The sequence below is a fragment of the Megalops cyprinoides genome, chromosome 22, assembly GCF_013368585.1.
Source record: "Megalops cyprinoides isolate fMegCyp1 chromosome 22, fMegCyp1.pri, whole genome shotgun sequence".
NCBI classification, from domain to species: Eukaryota; Metazoa; Chordata; class Actinopteri; order Elopiformes; family Megalopidae; genus Megalops; species Megalops cyprinoides.
The window spans coordinates 12,094,229-12,113,341 of NC_050604.1; the positions used below are offsets into that span (position 1 = coordinate 12,094,229).

General features: G+C 46.6%; 1 protein-coding gene across 1 annotated transcript in view; it reads right to left on the reverse strand.

Annotated features, from left to right (window-relative positions):
- Nucleotides 1-19,113, reverse strand: part of grk4 (G protein-coupled receptor kinase 4) — a 56,303-nt gene that overhangs the window by 23,872 nt on the left and 13,318 nt on the right. Inside the window, exon 2 of the mRNA XM_036516449.1 lies at nt 7,136-7,231. Within this exon, the coding sequence (XP_036372342.1) occupies nt 7,136-7,231 (96 nt within the window). The remainder of the gene's footprint in view (nt 1-7,135; nt 7,232-19,113) is intronic.

Genomic DNA, 19,113 nt, shown 5'->3' on the forward strand with positions numbered 1-19,113 from the left:
AAACATCAAGCCAGATTCTCACCAACAGCAAAGCCTACCCAGAGCACTCCTGACACCAAATCAGTGAATTCCTAAGTGCAGGGGGTCTGGCACTAAACTCATATGGTACATTACCGCAACAAGTAACACCCCTGGTGAATTCCCAGGTTTGACAAACACGACATTGAACAAATATACAGAATTCCTGAGGGCTGGGTGTGCCAAGAGTAAAATCATAAAAGAGTTTTGGGGATGTGACACCGAACACCTCCGCTCTTTTTTGAGAGAAGCACGGTGTAGGTTCACTTTCCCGGGGAAGGGCACCGGGGTGCACCCGTGAGCGAGGCGCTTTGCTAGAATTGCTTCGGTAAATACCAAGTTTGCTCAGCAAATAGGTAACGCAACAATGAGGGGAGTCCCTCCGCTGCCACGGGCTGTGTTGACGTCCTGTTTCGGGACCGCGGGGCATAATCAGCCGGGCAAACAGTGCGCGGCACGGTCTGCCACTTCGCACAGTCTCTGTTCCTAGACTTAGACAAACACAGCCAATGAGGACAACATCCCGGGGCCCTTGTGGTTTTTACAAGATCATACGGCTCCTTCTGTCCCCACAGGTCACCTTGTGGCACACTGAATAACCATGGTTATGTGCAGAAGAAGAGAGGAGATGGGTATGTATATGCCACCACAGGAGGCTCGTAAGAGCCAGGCATTAGGTATGCACTGGGCATTAGTGCATTGGGTACAGTACATAGTTAATGCCAGGAACAGACTGTGTGCCAAAGATTAGGACAGAGATCACTGTTTTATCATACAGTAAACTGGCTTGCACCATTCCATTGTGCAGTGCAGTATGCAGGGTATGGCCCCAAACACCTCAGGCATGTCCAGGCAAGAGAGGGGAAGTTAAAAAATAACACGCCGCCAAACTTGTTGCAGCGGGAGGGGCGTCTCTTCACAGATAATAATTATTTTATGAAACTTGTTTTCATAAACAGTAAGTGTCAAGCACGTGGCAGCCTAAAAAAGAGAGGAGATGCGCACGGTGTGGTTTTCCAGCTGTGCTACTTTGACATGAGCCGAGAGCAATACCTCTGCGAACATTACAGCAACGCTATTAACAGTGGGTGCGGCGAGGTTTAAAAGAGCAGAGCCCGTGAAAGCCACAGGCATAGCCGCCTGAAATCCCCCATTAATGCAATTTCAGCTTGCCAAAAGCACAAATATGTCCATTTTTCAACAGCACACCACACATACAAGGGCCCCAGCAGCTGGTAACGTGGAAATGTGCTGTCTAAAGCACCAACCCGCCACAAAACTGATAATGCATGCAGCACTGTGTGTTTAATTGTGGACCGAGGCAAGATCTGTGATTCTGTCAACCGAAATTTCCTGTAGTTGCCAAATATAATTTGTTTGTTCATGGATCTTCATAGAGTGCGTTGTCAATTACATAATGCTGGTAAACAGATGTGTAAAGAGTCTTTTCTCATGTCACTTCCCTCAAGATACACCCGTTATTCCCTGTCTAAATGATTTCATTCAAATTAGCATTTCATTACATAGGGACAGACACCAATCACAAAATTATGCTCATAGCCTTCACTCAGTTCTGTTTTTTCTTTTTATACACTGATCTGTCAAACTTGAAGTACTGTATATTATGAAATGTGATTGCCCGTCAACATTGCGGCTCGGAGAGGGGGCACAATAATCCCTCACGAAAAAAGAAATCTGAAAGGGCTGCCAAGACTCCTCCAGCTCCTCAGGTCTAAACCTCTAAATGCAACTCAGATAGTATCTAAATCATGCTAATACAATCCTGGAAGCTCGCAGCACATGAATGAAAACCTTCGTCCCCACATCAGAGCTTAAGCAGCCTCCCACTCATTCCTGGGAAAACAACCTTGATGGTTCTCGGAACTGTGTACAACTGCAAAGGTCCTTGTGTTTGCTTTCAAAATGCAGAATTTATGACGTGGTAATCAAGTCAAAATATTAACTGTTCATATTTGTATTAGTACTACTAATTACTAATACTACTATTACTATTAATAACTACTACTAATACTAATGCCTGGATTCGCAAGTTTTATTTCATAATCAGTCATTTTTCCTTTCCAGGTCTGAGTAGCTTTGAGGTTTATGGCACCTTCCCATTCTGGCTGAAATGGGAAAACCACAAGAGTTTAGATAACATTACATTACTTCATTACAGAGATGGAAAAGGTGTGTTTTCAGGCCAGTGTTTGCAGAAGAGGAGACCGGTGACTTGTACAGCTGGGCAGGTGGATTCATGGAGTTGCAGGGAAGCAGGTTTTAGACGGCAGCCATACACACCACGCCCATGGGGTCAGAGCAGGTAAGACCTGATCCGACATACTTCTGTGGGAGGATTTTCCATCATGGAAAAAAAGGTCTGTCTTTATGGCTCACTCTGACCCGTGAACCTCATCTCGAATGGCACAGTTTTCCCCGGGCCTGGAAAACAGCCTGATGAATTGATGGCTTCAAAGCCGTGTGAACTGGGGGGTGGGGGGGCAGGCAGAGGAACTGAAAACCAACAGGCAGGAGGCCGGCTGGTTTTCAACACAGCTTCTCTCTGTGAATTAATGATGTAAAAGGCCACCTACAGCTGGTCCTAATAAATCAGCAGTTTTATCTCTTAAAGTTAACATCAACTTGCGATTTCTGCTCAAACTTTCCAATATAAACATTTAACAATTCTCATCTAACACATGCTTCCGCTTCAAGCATGATATTAATTTTAGATTTTCTGAGGAAAAACAAATGTCAGTAAGGGTTTTAAACTGTACCCCCTCAAAAGAATTTAGCTGGACCAAGGCAGATTTACAATTGCTTGGAGTGTACAACCAAGCACCTTTCCTGGGTTTTTATTCTCTCATACAGCAGCGCTGGGTGCCTTTAAACTGAAGCTGGGCTCTGGAGTGTGACAGGGCTGACCCCACATAGCACCGGCACAGGAAGGAAGGCCTTATTCCCCTGCCTCCAGCTCCATTTCCACTCAGCCGCAGAGGGAGGTGAGCGCCCTCGCTAACGACCAGAGCCCGTGCGTCATCCGCCTCGCCGCGTGTCCCCTTCGCTCCCCACCGGTGTGCCGCGTTCGCTGCCAATCGCCGCAAAACCCCTCCCCCGACGCCCTCCCCACCGACGCAGGCATAGAGACAGGCTCGCGGAGACCTCCAGCTGTCGGCCACCTGGCCTGCTGGGTTCAACGGGTGAGAAGCTGCTCGCTCGTTTTCGTGCGAAAACCTAGAAGGAGGGAGGCTTTTCGCCACCCTTTTTTGGGATTTCGAAGATGGTGCCGCTGACTGTGACGGGTGAGAGGGCCTTTGCAGGGGCGAGTCCGTCACTCTTTGTCTGTGGTTCAGAGCCTGGAGCTCCTCCAGCTCTCCTCCTGGGAGAATACAGCCGGCTTCCTGCTCCACCCCACAACCCCCCCCCCACAGCATGTTGGATCACACTGTCCAGATGACTCCCTGCTCACGTTCAAACACGGTGCTCACACACACACACGCACACACACACGCACACACACACGCACACACAGCCACACACACGCACACACAGCCACACACACACAGACACACAAACGCACACCCATGCACCCAACACCCAGGCTCACACTACTCAGAGGCCCAGATTCTGAGCGCGGCCGTTCCAAAAGAAACAGATTTTTTCCTGATCGTTTCCTGCTGATATGTTTCCCTCTTTCTGAACCCCGTCTGGGTGGAAGTGACAAGGCTGAGCAGCAGCACCACATGCCACAGTGCCACAGCTCCCAGGGAATCTGGTGCCGGGCTCAGACACACAGCCTTCACAGAATCAGTCTGGAGGAACACTACCAGCATAAGGTGCCAAAGCCCCATCACAAGCAACTGCTACCTTCTATTCAAAAAGAAGGCAGGGTTTGGGCCTTAAAAATAAAAGTACTACTCCCAAATGCATGCTCTATCTGCAGTGCTTCAGTGTCTACCACAACCCTCTCCTCTCAAGCTAGGAAACGCAGGCACAGAAACAGTGGAGACAACTTGGAATTTGGGCTACAGTTTTCCACCAGCCCTGATGTGCCTTTTGAATGTACAAAATGCCTTACTAGCCAGTGTAGGCTAGCAAATACACTGATGGGCCATTAGGAAACCCTGACAAAATGCAGCCCTTTGTGCTACTCCTGCGGCATGTGATAAATCAGGGGGGTTCACAGAGAACATGGTAACAAAGAATGCGAGTTATCAGCTGCACTAACATCCCTATGCTCTTTTAAAAATATGCAGACACCAAAACCTGATCTGAGGTCTGCAGGAGTGAGCTGCTCTGAACACTCAGAGGCAAGACACACCCTGCTCTCCTAGCAGATGTGATGCATGGTGGCGGCCTGGAGTGAATACTCTCCTGAAGCTTTGGATTAAAAAGCATGCACCTCCCCAAAATGGTCAAATCCACTCCAACGAACCACTCTGCATTTCAGACAGCAGTAACCCTCTCCACCCCACCTGAGTTCAGCTGAGTTGGAGCTCATCTCCAGCACAGTCCTGACTCAATTATGAACAGATAAACAAAGATAAATAAAGATGTACGTGAAAGTACAAGCTGTATTATTTTAGAGCAGCAAAAGGCTACAAGGGAATGGGGGTGGCTATTTTGGTTGGGCCCTGCCCGCCTCGGGTGGATCAAACCCTTCTCATTGGCGGGACTGGCTTCGACCCCTAGCGACACTGCAAGGAAATAAAGCTTTCAGACACATCATTATGTAAGCCTCCCCCTTTTAAAAAAAAGCCCTTAAGTATCAGTAAATAACTTATTCAGTTAAGCTTCTTTCCCCCTGACCTAAGACGGCCTTTGATTGCCTGAATGTTTAAGGGTTTGTCTGTTTGAACACACTCTTCCTACTATAAACTCCGGCTCCAGCTGGGATCGGCGGCTCCAGTTGCCTTTCAGCAGCACCTTGTTGTTATTCTACGCGAGTCCTCGCCAGGATAGACCCATTTAAATGATTGCCTTCTCGGTTTTTTTTTTTTCAAGGGGTCTTTAAAAGGCAGGCGGAGCCTGTTTCTCCGCACCGTTCAGACATGTGCTGCAGAAATCATGCATTCAGGGAGGGGACCTCTGCCCAGGTTCAAGTCTCACTTCAGCTGTCAATAGTCAAATGTACCGTACAAACCAATGGCTCGCTCCGGCACTTCAAAAGGATATTTTTAAATGAGCGAGATGCCTCAGCGGTGGAAACAGACCGTGGTTGTAATAACAAGGACTGAAATCCACATTCCTGGTTAAAAAAGGAGAAGGGGGTACCCGCGACCAATCTGATGGAGTCACCCCTTTCTTCACCTGGGCTGGATATTGTCGTGAACCGCCGAGGAAGTTGCATTTAGCAGTCAGCTCAGCTCTTCAACTTCCAGATTTAAAGGTCATCCATACAGGCCGGGACAGTAATGCACTGTGGTTCAAATTAACATCAATGCTTCCGACAGTTGCATCAATAACCAAAGCTATTTAAGCGACTGCAGACTCCGTGTCTACTGCTGTGATAATGTAATCAGCCCATCTAGGAAGAAATTCAATCCCTATCATGCATACTTATCGCCGAAAGCACTCTTCTCCTCCTTGCGGTTATAATGCGAGGCATTTTGTCTTTTTGTCAACGTTTCGCGAGTGACAGCCGATGCACAGCGCTGCAGGCCGCCCGTGCCAGAGCCGGGGAGCCGGGGCGCTCACTCGATTTTACACTAATTGGGGCGTAATTTCCCCAACAACATCTGTTTTATCCGGATAAACACAAAACCCCCGTGGCTGCCGGGTGTAAACAGAGCGCTCAGGCCGCCAGCGGCTCTTCCACCAGGACGCAGCCTGACCTTCTTACTGCTTCTCCATTGGAGCCTCCTCCTGCTTACATCACACATGTGGGGGGGGGGGGTTTCACAGAGGGGGGTCTGTACCCCCTCAGCACGTGGTGCACCCTGTCAGCTTGGCAGATAGGGAGAGGCAACACTCGCCAGCCACGGTCGCAGTGACACAGCAGAGACGGGGACGGGGATGGGGACTAGGGGAGGGGGGGGGGGGTCAGCAACGGCGGCCCGTATCATATTCAGCTGTGGAGATAAGGCCGCGCTAGTGTCCAAGGTGAGGCCCGATAACACCCTGATAACAAGTGAGTCAACCGTCAGGGCCATCATGGGAAAGGCAGTCCCAGGCATTCTGAAGCCACTCTGGGGCTTATATCGCTTATTGCACACATACTGTGTTTCTACATGAGCAAACTATTAAGTGTACAAGTGGAGCACATGAGATCTGTATTTATCCAAAGCATCACCACTGAACTGAGAGAGTGATAAGCCCACATTAAAAGGGTACTTGAGGATGCTGTATGAACAAGTCAAGATCAGAAAATGGGGCACACAAAACATTTTGAAATCATTTTTTAAGGGCCAGTGACTTTATGTGTGGTTGTTGAGTCCCTGATTCCCAAGGGTTAATTTTCAAATCCGTATCAACTTTCTCCAGTTAACCTAACATTATAATTCAAGTTAAAAGTGGATAGAATAGTCTGTATATTCAATAATATGTGTTCGCCTTTTTTGGCCACAATGAGAGTGAACAGCTTTCGTATTGCTCATATGCTAAGTGAGCAGCTCCCTCCTCCCGGTGGAGGGAGAGGCCTCACATTCCCTGCTCAGTGAGGTTGGGGAAGGGGGACGTTGAACTGGAATAGGAGGAGGGAAGAACTGAGGGCGTCTTTTTCTCTGACTCAGACAAAACCAACACATGTGAAGGTACCGTCCTGCCAAGGCAGGGCCTGCTTGCTAGAAAACCTCATAACAGGCCCTTCACCAACCAATGTGACCAACTGAGCCAATTTAGTGACAGACCCATAGCCCACTCAGTCATGACCTCAGCTGCTGGATCTGTAAAATCACACTGAGGCACTGGACATCATTCTCAAAAGCATCGCCCTCACAACTAATTCACAACAGTTGCAGAACATGGCAGCAATGCTGCTGGATGACCGCGAGTTTGTTCGGCTGTTCCTCCATTACAGTCTTGTGTGAGTCAAGCAACCCATTACACCGTGTTTTTGTACATGCCGATACATCCCCCCCACACCCCACCCCAGCCCAGTTCCCACTCCAGTACGCACCGATAGTCCGTCTCAGGTCTTCGCACACACTGATGTGTGGCAGCTTCAGCATCTCCTTCCATTTCTTGCTCCGGCCATTCCTCTTCCCACCACCACCTGCAAGAACAGGGACAGCATTGGGGACAGGTGAGCATCTGGCACTGGGATACCCCCCCAGGGTACAGAGCACCTTCACTCCAACTGCACGCAAACACACAGGGTTCAAATCCTGTTTCACTGGGTCAAACTGCATATAACTATTCGGCTCAGTGAAACAGGGACTGACGCTCTAGTTAAGGCTAACACACAGAAGTCACAGGGAGTCCACCCAATTTCCTCTGATAACTAAAGTCCTGCTTGCTACACAGTGCTCTTCTGCCAAGAAAAGGAGGGAAACAGCTGTCCCTTCTCAGCCCTTGTGTCCAGGGGTTGAACTCCGACGCCAAAGCAAAGAGCTGCTACTGGAATGTTAAGAGGAGGGTGTACACCTCCTTCAAAGCAAAAGCAGATAAGAGAAACACACACGGCAAAACCTCAAACGCCAGCATCCACAATTTCTGCCATATCACTCCACCACCTTCATGTGCAAGTCGACATGCGAACCAACAGCAGAGAGTAGCAATAGACTTCTCATGTTCGGAGCCTACTTCCTCTTAGAGGGGATGCCGAAACAGCTGTTGGCTTTGGGAAGCTACAAGTGGCCGTGACAGGGAAAGCCCGTTGGAGAACGTGTCTGAATCCTGCGAGTGGTGATAAGATTCCCTTCTGCTGATCCACTCACCCCATGCGTCATTAGTCAACATGTGAGATGTGTTTGACAGCAAAGAGTAAACCGAGCCTCTTGCCTTCTTTAGCATGAAAAGCAGCTCTTCGGATGCTGTGCAACATCCTGCCTACAAGCACAGAAGCGCTCTTAACATATTGCAGTTCCACTGAAAGGCAGCCAAGTACAAAAACATCCTTATTTGATAAGTGTTACAAGGAACTGTGTACTGTTAGGGTGGTGGTGATATATACTGTATCTTAAATCATCTTATGTCATGGGCAGTCTAGCCTTCAGGGTGGGAGGCCTGGTGACACTTAGTAGCTACACAGAAGGAAATCTTCACAGAATAGTGTCCGTTTGTAGATCACAAAAACCTTATCAAACTCTCTAGATGTAACAATACAGAGCTCTGTAATTGCATTCTCCTTACTCTTTCCAAGAACACCACATATACCATACTACACACAGGCACTAATATTTCACCTGCACATCTAGACAGGCATCTAAACAGTTATCCATTCTATAATTTGATCCATTCCATGTCTTACTTGAAGAACGTTGGTGTAGCCAGCAGAAGACCTCTTATAGTGGCCTTTGCTCAGTACACTGATGTGCCTTAAGTAAAAACCGGAATGGCTCAAACTCCTATTTCCATCTCTGCCTAAGTAACAAATAAAAAATAATGTAAAAAATAATACACTCAGTCTAGTACAATCGCATGTTGTACAATGATACATGGATTCACTCTGTTGACTTCATACGCCTGCACTCAGCCAAACCCACCCGCATGTGTCTGCTTCCTCTGGTCTAATGTGATATTAAAATCGAGTCATGACGATGTCTGCCATTCTAAAACCCCGGTCCGAGGCTGTGCTCATGACACAGATGTACCTTCTGGCGAGTTACATCATCAAAGGGAAGCGAGCTTCGTTGCCTCACCACCAAATTTGCGGACCCTCTCCTTTGATCACAACCTCCTGAAGGTACAATGTCACCTCGGTGGACCCCCCCCCCCCATGGCAGTGGATTGACAGGCTGCTGATATGACTTCCCTTTTCCCAAGATGCCTTTTTTTCATTTCAAGAGGAGGCTTTTCAACTCCCTGGCTATCCTCTGCCTTGACGCTCACAGTCCGTATGTAGATCCCTCAGAGGGTCGTCATCTCCTCGCCACGCATTCCTCTGGTCTTGGTGTGTTTGTCGTCAGGATCCCCATCCCCAGGATGGGTCTGTCACTGGTGAGGATTGAGGAGTGCTCTTATCAGTTCCTCTTAGTCCCCATATCTGGCACGTGACCAGCCTAGGATAACAGAGTATTTTTACTTGCTTTCCACTCTTGCCTCTACGAGAATGCACAAAAAAGCACCATCAGCTCTGGTTCTCGTTGCAAAAAGTAGACAATAAACAAACATTGCTGGTATGAAAATCACATTGGCCAAAAGTTTAAAATTTCACAATTCCCTGCACTATCAACATCTGGCCCAACCCTACATGTTGTATGCAGTTCAGCTTCATTTTGTTAAACACCTTCTCTTAGCACTCACAATACAAATAGTACTCAAGTAATACAAACAGTCCTCACTAGGATCATGGTGAACCTTTTAGCAAAACCAGAGCATGAAACGAGAGCGGCTAGGGGCCACAGGCTGACCCTCTACTGCAGTGATAACCCCGACAAGAGAACCAACCCCAGGCTCCAGCTATTGAAGCAGGCAGGATTGGGGGGGGGGGGGGTCTGGCTCCAATAACCTACCTTATGACTCTACAGACGAGGAAAGATCTAAGGCATTTGCCTGAAGGGTACGACAGTATCTTTTACTCAACAGGGCTAGAATGGCGACAGTCCATCTGCCCCACAACCTAAGGTCATCAGTCCATCAGCTCCTCCCCCAAAGCACTGGCCTCCTGACCCCAGTCCAGGCCTGACATTCTCTTACTCTGTCCTAAGAAACAGCACACAAACAGCTTCCCAAGTATTCCCCTATACTCAACACTACAGCATACCAGGGGACATCGACAACAGTACCAAAATGGGTAGTTTTTGTATGCATTTGGCACCACGCCCAACAGTCACTTGTATTTTAACCGACAGCAGAACAAAAAGGCGAACTATGTTTTGTTTTGTATTTTTCAGCAAGGCTCGGAACCTCAAGATGATTATATCTCACTCAGAGTCAATTACACACCAAAGATAACAGAGTTGGCAATGAAAAGGAGATCTGAAACTCACATTCTGGTTCTTGCACAATCATCTTCACACTAGTTTGGTGAGTGGGTGTAGCTGCAGTCATTGCTGGCTGTTGTGAATCTCCTGATTTTTTTTTCTTTTTTTGCTCACCAGCTCATGCCCTGGCCTCTGAAGCACATTTATATAACCGGTCCTTATACGATACATTTTCTATGAAGTGCTCTGTAGAGATGTATTTGCATAGAGTGCTGTATCAAATCTTGATTGATTTTCTATAGGAGCTGTGCACTGATGCCTGGTCACTGCTGCAGTGGACACACATACAAAGTTTAATGATGAGATCAGGCCATTCGGCTCAACGAGACTCGTCACGTCGCCTGCAGACCAGGGTATACGTAGTATCTAGTGTCAAGCCTGGCCTTAACACTCTAAGGGCCTCTAATCTGCCTCCATTATGAGTCCTGTTAGATATTAGCCTAATATAAGCATGCAATATAATGAGAGAAAGTGAGCGCCACAATCATCATTTTGGCCACAACTGTGGCTACCCAAGACCATAATAACTGCTGTCGCAATCCTCCATTCACAGCCATGCAACTTTCACGGTACAGACTTCCACTGTGTCTAACTGGTCGAATTTGCAACTTAAGAACAACTACTTAAACAATATAATTGGCTCATCAAACCAAAGCACCTGGCCTGGGGATGCTTGATAAACCTTTTCTATGGTTCCTGAGTGGCTCAGTTCCCAGGGTGCTCATTTTGAGAGCAGGCTGAGCCATACAGCCAGGGTTTAAAACCAGTTGTATCATCTGCTGAGAATAACGGGGACCCCACAGTGATGGAAAAATCAGGCTTCCTACAGATGGGGATTGGGGTGGGTAGCTCTGACATGGCTGCCTCATCTCACTGTTCTTGGGCCCCCAGTGACTCTTCAGGAACCTACAAGCTACAGAATGACATCAGTGGAGTCATGCCTATTGTCCAATTGGTGCCCAAATGGCATCTCAAATTGAAGCTTCAGTTCTGTGCATATTGCAGCCTGCAAAATGTTGAAGCCAGAATTTTCATTCAAAAAAATAAACCTGAGATCAAATGCATAAATTATTGTTTGCAATATCCTGAGGCAATAAAAAAATAAATAACCAGTGGCTGCTATCAGCACTGGGATTTGAAAGTGATTTTTAACTGTTACTGTCTCTTATATGACCTTAAAGCAGAGTCTGAAAACAGGCTGGACCAATGACCTTGACATACAGAAGAACCAAACAAAGCAGTCAAATTTGGGGTGGGTAACTGACAATTTAATCCAGGTCAGACCAACCCCTTTCACATGAGGATGTCATTCTCCTCCTAGTTTTTATATAGAAGCCGCCTCCTCCACACACACAAAGGGTGGTGGGCTGCATGCATTTTACCATGAATTACAGCTGGCTCCACAGATAACGATGGCTCCTTATTACTCCCATAAGCCTACGCACGTTGGGGTTTGAAAACCTTTTTTTAATGGACTCCACCGGTATACAATCCCTACCGCCATTCACTAACGTGCGACGTGTCGGTCCTGAAAGACGGGCCGCTCGAAGTCTCAGTAAATAAATGCCTGGCTGCCTTGCGCTGATTAGAGTGTTTAGAGTTTATAATACACGGGCAGGGAATTCTGTAATGGGCACAAAACGCTGACTTTGAGGACCAGGCAGGTTTTTTTTTCCTACCTGACGACGTCAACTGAACACGTCACACATGCGTTCCTGACACTGATGCTGGTGGCAGGTAGAAATCCCAGGCGAAGAACAGCAACGAGGAAGATGAAGCACTTACAAGTCAGGGCCCCCAACCAGTTCTACGGTACCTGGGATATGTACGGCACGAACAAGCTAAGCTTTCACACTTTCATGCCATGAGGTGACAGCAAATTGCACTCTAATGCCCGCAAATGGAAACTTCTCCCCGCGTTAGGGGTTGTGAGACAAATGATTTGAAACGATTACTGTGTTATGACAGATGTCTAAAGTATAACTGCAGAAAATGCTTGTATCATACTAGGCCTGTGGTGGGTTTCTGTTAGCTTTGGTACTCTTTAGGAATACCTCAAAAAGAACCTTAGCATGTTAGGACACAAATGGCGAATTAAAAATCTGTCATGTACATTTTCCACAAAACACCTTATACCTGAGCCAAGATGTACAGGACCTGGCACATAAGGTTTGTAAACCTGTTTGTATACCAACAGTGTCAGGTAGGGTATTATGTGTTTACATGAAACTGTGAATTAAAACAGACCTAATACAGAATGATTAGGTGAAATTGATGCCGATGCAATCAAAAGGTTCTTATCGGAAGAGTTGATTTTGGTTGTAAACCAGATGAGTAGGCCTAAATCATCAGTTCGAAAGCTTTATCCAGCTTACGCAGTTTGCACTACCTAGCCAGCAAGCTAGCTAGCTGGTAAGCTAATTTTCAGGGTAGAGTGATTTGTTTTCTGTGGTTACCTAGCAACAGTTATTACAGTTGGTTAAGCGTGTCTAGGGTCTCATGGCAGTGCATTTCGACAAGTTTGAAAGTGACAGGCAGATATTTTCCCCAACCGCTCAATGTTTTAAGCATAAGCATGTAACATTTGTCAGTGATACTCAGGCAGGACCATGTATACACATTTTAAAGATTAATATTATATTCTTCTAACATTATATTCTAATATTGTAATATTATATTCTTAATATTAAGAAAGGCCATTAGGCCTGTGTTCAATTCAGGTTTTTTTCAGGCTTGGGTCAGTTTCAGGCTAAAAATACATATCTGAACCATGCTCTAATACACTTGTCAAAATTAAATCTGTAACCAATAAAGAGGATTTGGGTATCACAGTCACACCATGGGACAGACAAAGACGTCAGAGAGACAAGTGTATGCTAAAATAGACAGAAACAAAACAAACAATGTCATGTTTTCACAATTAAGGAATGGGGGGAGGCAGGGCTACAGCCAGTATTGAATTTCTGAAGGAAACGCCAAGCACATCCACTCTTCATATGGAGTGAAAGAACGTTTATTTGTTTTTGTCCTGAAGCACGCTGGGAGGCCCTTTGGGCCGCTGACGTTTGATGGCGTTATCTGAAGATCGCATAAGAATGCAAGAAACCAGCTAAGCAAATATTTTCAAGCAAAATGCAGGCCTGGGATCAGTACCATCAGAACCACTCTTCTATCAAACCCGTTTGACCTGCCTCTTATCTTGGCTGTCGGGGGAGAAATCAGTCAGAGTACCCCACAGTAAAGTCTTGCATGCCTGTTCATGCACAGCGGCGAGCATGCTCATATCACCTAACACAATCAAAAGCGCTTCAAAGTCTCCCAGCCGCTTGCCAAGGAGAGGAGATAACATCTTTCCAAAAGTTGATCTTGCTCTTTTGCAAGTGCTGCTGGGACTGGGGAGGGGGACGGTTATAGGCGGAGCTCAGAGTGAGCCTACGTCTTTATGAATCTACACTGCACACTTCATCAAGTCTGGCCACACACCAGTAATGTTGTTCTTACGCAGGCATTCAACCTTTCCTCAGAAGATCCAGCTAAACCAAACAAATCCTCCTTCATTTCAACAGCTGTTTAGGGGTGTCGCCATTTGCGTATTTTTTTCCCAACAACGACAGCGACATAAATGGAAAGAGAGTAATACAGCTGATTCACCAGAGACTGACTTCAGTCAAGTAAGCAATGATTCAAGAACATTTCAACATTTCAACATTTCTGTTGGAGCTCAAAGTAAAATGTACCACACGCAATGAAATGAAACGCAACACATGATCCTGTGAAAAGCTATGTTTCCGAAGATAGCAGAATTAACACCCTTCCTCTAACTGGGCCCATGCATGGATAGCAGGGAGCATATTAAAAACTGATTAACATGTACACCAGCACCAACACCAGCATACTACCTCCTGGGACCCAGAAACAGTGACCATAGAAAGGAATCTGTTCAGTTCCTCTTTTTTTGGGTGGGGGGTGGGGGTTGGAATGTGCAGCTTGTTATTTGCAATTGACTAACCCACATTCCCAGCCAAAATGGGTCTACCAGCCCCCTGGGTCAAAAGTGAAACGATGTAACCCTTAACACGCTCAACTTACTCCAACCTACCTACCCCCACCCAGGTCTACTTCCCGCCTGCCGATGCCTTCGTAGAAATCACTGCATACAGTAATCACATGGTAACGCCCTTCATCTAGCTGTAATAAAAGACAATAATAGGCAAGGAACAGTGGGTTTGATTCTGCCCAATGAAACCCATTTGTTGTCACCCTTATAGCTGTGTTTTTAATTCATGACCACGAAAGGGCACCATTAAAATGAAATAGGCACTGTAATAACCACCAAGAACTCAATGGGCTCAATGCTACTCCTCTTAGTCTCTCAGTTCTCTGATTATTCAACACTGTACATCTAATTCCACAAGCCACACGAACTATTTCTTAAAGGAAGAGTTTTACTCATCTTAGTGAAACTGCATTTGAAGTAACAGTGAACTCTCCAGGAACAAAAAAAAAAACACAGCTGGACTTTAAAGCCTCTTCCCAGGATGATCACGTTTATTAACCCTGCCAGTGGCCAGGATGGGTTTAATGGACCCATTTCCTGCCCAGGTCAGTTTAATCAAGCAATTTATTTAATTGGCCCTGAAAGATCGGGACTGAGGCTGTAATAGGCTGACATATGGAGGTAACCAGAGAAACATTCAGAGGAAGAATGGAACATACAGAGGATGCAAAGCTGTAGGGGAACACAGAATGTATTAATTAACGGATTAAAGAGCTTGATTATATCTGGGGAGCTCAAACTGGGAGACCTGCATTGAAGATAATTTACAGCAAGTAAAGCAGTAGCCTTAAGCAAGGTACTCTTTCCTCAATTGCACCATGGCATCAGTCAATGTCTGGCTGTAAACTGAATTCACAGCATGTCATGCGATAATTATGGTGGCAATCACCACCAAAAACCTGTAGGATCTTTGGACACACTGGAGAACAGATAGAACGCACCGGAAAAATCAGGGTGAAGGCAGACGTGTTAGTTGAAATGTTCAAATAACCCGATATGAAGATCTGGAACACGGGCATTGGTATAACTATCAGGTACTTACCCATTTCGGTTCACAGATGCTTTATGTACTGTAATTCAGTATGTGCAGACGTGACCAGAGCACGGGAACAGAACGCCAATGGAGAGGTGAGACGAGCTCTATTGTTCTGGATTGTTGGAGCATGCGAGTGATGTCAGCCTGAGCTAAGCATCCGTTACTCCCCCAACATCTTCCTTGGTGGGCACACGAGGCTGTGATGAACAGTGTGCTGCTCTAATCCGCACACACACGCACACACACACACACACACACACACTTACACACATTCTAACCACAGTCCCTCCGCTCTCCACCGACATAGCCCTTTTTCTGGCCCTCCGGCTCCACAAAAACCTCGGCGCAGCCTCAGCTGCGCTTCCAGCGCTAATCTGTTTCATAAGTCAGTCGGCTCCAAAGAAGAGATCCAGTGTTGATTTCACAGAGAGAAAACAGGGTTAGCAGTTAAAGAGTCTGAGCAGGAAGGCAGACGGCAGGGGCACAGCACGCGGCCAGTTAACGCCTGCATTTTCAACCGCCGTGAAGCCACACCACGCGGTAAGCGTGGCAGGGACTCAGCGGGCCGTTAAACACAGCAAAACACGCCGCGGAGGAGGGTCGACAGCACCGGGATTCATCGCGAAGGCTTTCAGCAGGCCGTAACAAAAACCCGGCGCACAGCGACCGCTTTATTTTAGGTCTTCGGTGCTGAGCCCCGCTTCCATGCCCCCCTCGGGTCCTCAGTCACTGATCCCTTCGGTGTTGTTTCGGGAATTCTGCCAGTCCCGTTGCAGACGGGCATCTCTGAGGTGTTGTGGGACAGGGTCAGGTGATGGCAATTAGAGGAAGTATCCCAACCAGGGAGAGAAACGCTGAGCTGAATACGTGTCCTCTCTGGGAGGAAGGAGAAGGCAGCAGACGCTGCCAGGCTTGCGCGCCATCATACCGCCAAACAAGAGACGTATACTTTATTCAGTTGAATATTATTCTCCCTTAGCTTCACAGATGACTGACCGGGAAAAGAAGTCATGCTGGAAGAGGACTCTTCCCCACTAGCGGCCCCAGTACCCTGCCACCTGCCACAGCCTGAGGTGCAAGCGGTGAAACCGATCAAAACTGTTCTGTTAATCTAGTCTTCGTCTTTCTCTTTACTATTTACGCATGTATTCTGTTTGTTTCACTTTCGCAACATGCCCAGAAAGCTCACTGAATTGAAATTGAGTTGAGAGAGAGAGAAAGATATCACACGTTATTTCAAATCGGTCAAGAGGAACCATTTCAGTTAGCTAGACTTTAAGACATTTATAATGTGAGGTTGCCTATCTCTTTATGAAGGATATTGGAAGACAGCAAAGGGAAGATGGTGGGAATTTGATGAAGTTTCTGATCCAACTCTTGCAAATCAGTGTTGTTGTTTTATCTCCTTCACCAGTATATTTACACTTAAATAAAATCTAAAATGTGTCTTTTTCACTGCTCATCTCAGTAATTAAAGTGCAAAGATAATGCTCTGAGAAACATAAACCCCCCAGCCTTGTGATATGACAGCATAATCACTACAATTCAACATGGCCACCCTGCAAAAACAGCTCAGTTTATGGTTACCAACTACCGGCTATCCAGGTCAACAGATGGGGCTAGCAAAGATAAGAGCAATCTCCAGAGTGTGCCCTTTCAAGAAACAATCCCAGTGGATTGCTACCACACCATTAAGCCTTTATAAAGTAAATAACTGCTAATATCAATAAATTCAGTATTGCAGGAGGGCCTTGGAAGACAAAACCACACACAGTTCTTCTGGCTCTGCATTTCATTTCTTCCCTCCTGTCCATGCAGCCCTCAGCCTACCGTCAAAATCCTAAAAGCAACACTGAGGAGGACAGAAAATTTTACCAGAAACTACCACCCGAAAAAAAAAACGCTACTTCCCAAGGAAATGAGACAGATAAATGCTGATCATTCCAAAGGGCTGGGTCACTTTTCTTTGTGGTCAAGGCGTCTTCCGTTTCAGAGTGTTGAAACCTGAGCTGGAGAGCTCTATTGATGCGATAAAGCCTGGACACTGGCCACCAGGAAGCGGCCTATCCATGACTGCTGAACAGGACAGAACTCACGCCTTTATTGAGCGCCGCTGCCATTTCAGGAGGAATAGCAGGCAGGAAATTCAATGGCATATAGGCTTACGAGTATGTTACTTTGATCACAAATAACTTCATCTTCAATTAAGACAACAGAATAAGCTGTAAACCATACACCAATGAGAAAACAAAAAGAAACAAAACTACTGGCATGTGAGATGATTATTATTCCTTCAGTTTAGGGGCAGTAAGACGTCACATTTTAAAAGTTTATAAGTTCATGGCCTGATTTGTATTAGCGTTTCGTTTCAGTGGCTTTATGGAGTCATGCTCGACAGCAGACCGCAGCTGGAGGAGATTTGTAAGCATCACAGAGTGTTGTTTGAATTTGTAATTGTGCGGCTTTGACCTTAAAAAAGGAAAAAAAAAAACAGCTACAAGTACTAAAAACATGCTACGTCTTATCTTACAGGATCATCCGCTTCCAAGTGTGCTGCATTTGTGGCTCTTAACTTTAGAGGAACTGCAGCATCTGCACAGCCACCCCCACACTCCCGCCCCCTGCGTCCCCTGTCAGTCTGGTTGGGACACTTCGCTTTTGGCTGACAAAAAAAAGTCTGAATTCTGGGAAGGGCAATAATAGGACTACTGTGACAATTTTATCTGTCTAACAGCGGTGTCCTACAGGTTTCAGTCGGCTGAGTTAGTGCTCTAGCACACCCACACTCTGCCTTTAAATGCCTCTATACATTGCATACTTCAGACCTCAGTCCACAACCTAGCTACATTACATGAGGTTACATAATTTCAGCTGATAACATCCTATTAAATATACATTAAGATAAACACAAATAAATGCAAAGAGGAAATGAGAAATAATCTACGCGCCTGCTGCCTGATAACTAAATAAATACTCCACCTAAAATGTGGTTGTTGCACAATTCGTTCGAATACCAACAAGTCCCTGAAAAACAGGCTTGAGCAGACTACCCACTACCACTATAGCAGTCATGTAGCCTGCTGCACATTCTGAAAAACTTCAGCTACCAAACTCCCAGTCGAATCCAAAAAACACAGTTTCGCCGCCACCACACAGACCAAATATGACATTAAAACGAAGCCGATGGCACCATACTGTTGTTTGAGGGACCACGTCTCGCCAAATAAGGGAAGAAAGCGAGGCTTTGGGCATCTCCCCTCCTGCGGAACGACCCTGAGTTTTTTTTTTTTTTTCATGCCGACTTTCCTGAGGATGTGGGGCTGTGAAAGCCTGATATCAATAGCTTTTGAAGCTAGGAAACGGAGTAAAGGTTACTCCCTGGTGTGCCTCAGAAAGTGCATCAGCCCTGTGACACCGTATATGCAGCCTGTGCATCAGGCCCACAGAGAAGGAGAGAGCGAGAGACCAGGGGAGACAGGGACAGGGAGCAGGGGAGAGAGAGAGAGAGTAAGGGAGAGACAGAAAGACAAGCTGAGACAGTCCCAACACAACACTGGGAGAGGGAGACTGAATGAGAGAGAGAGCAAGAGAGTGAGAGAGAGGGAGGGAGAAAGACTGTTTATGCTGCTGGTATGAGGGATCGAGGCAGCGCTGTAGTAACTGAGAAAGCACCACAGGTTGCGCGGCTCCAAAGCTGGCCATTACTCTTGTGCCGTCTCCCATCAGAGCGCAGGCAGAGGCGAGACTTCCAACAACAAAACCGATTCCCGTGTTGCCGGGCAACGGCACAACATTCCACGTGATGAGAGGAAGAAGCCCTCGGTGTTTGAGATCCACGGTGTTCAAAAACGCATTCCTTTGCTCATGAAAATAAACACGCACAGTCACCCTGGGATTTTTGTTTCGAGGGGCAGTTT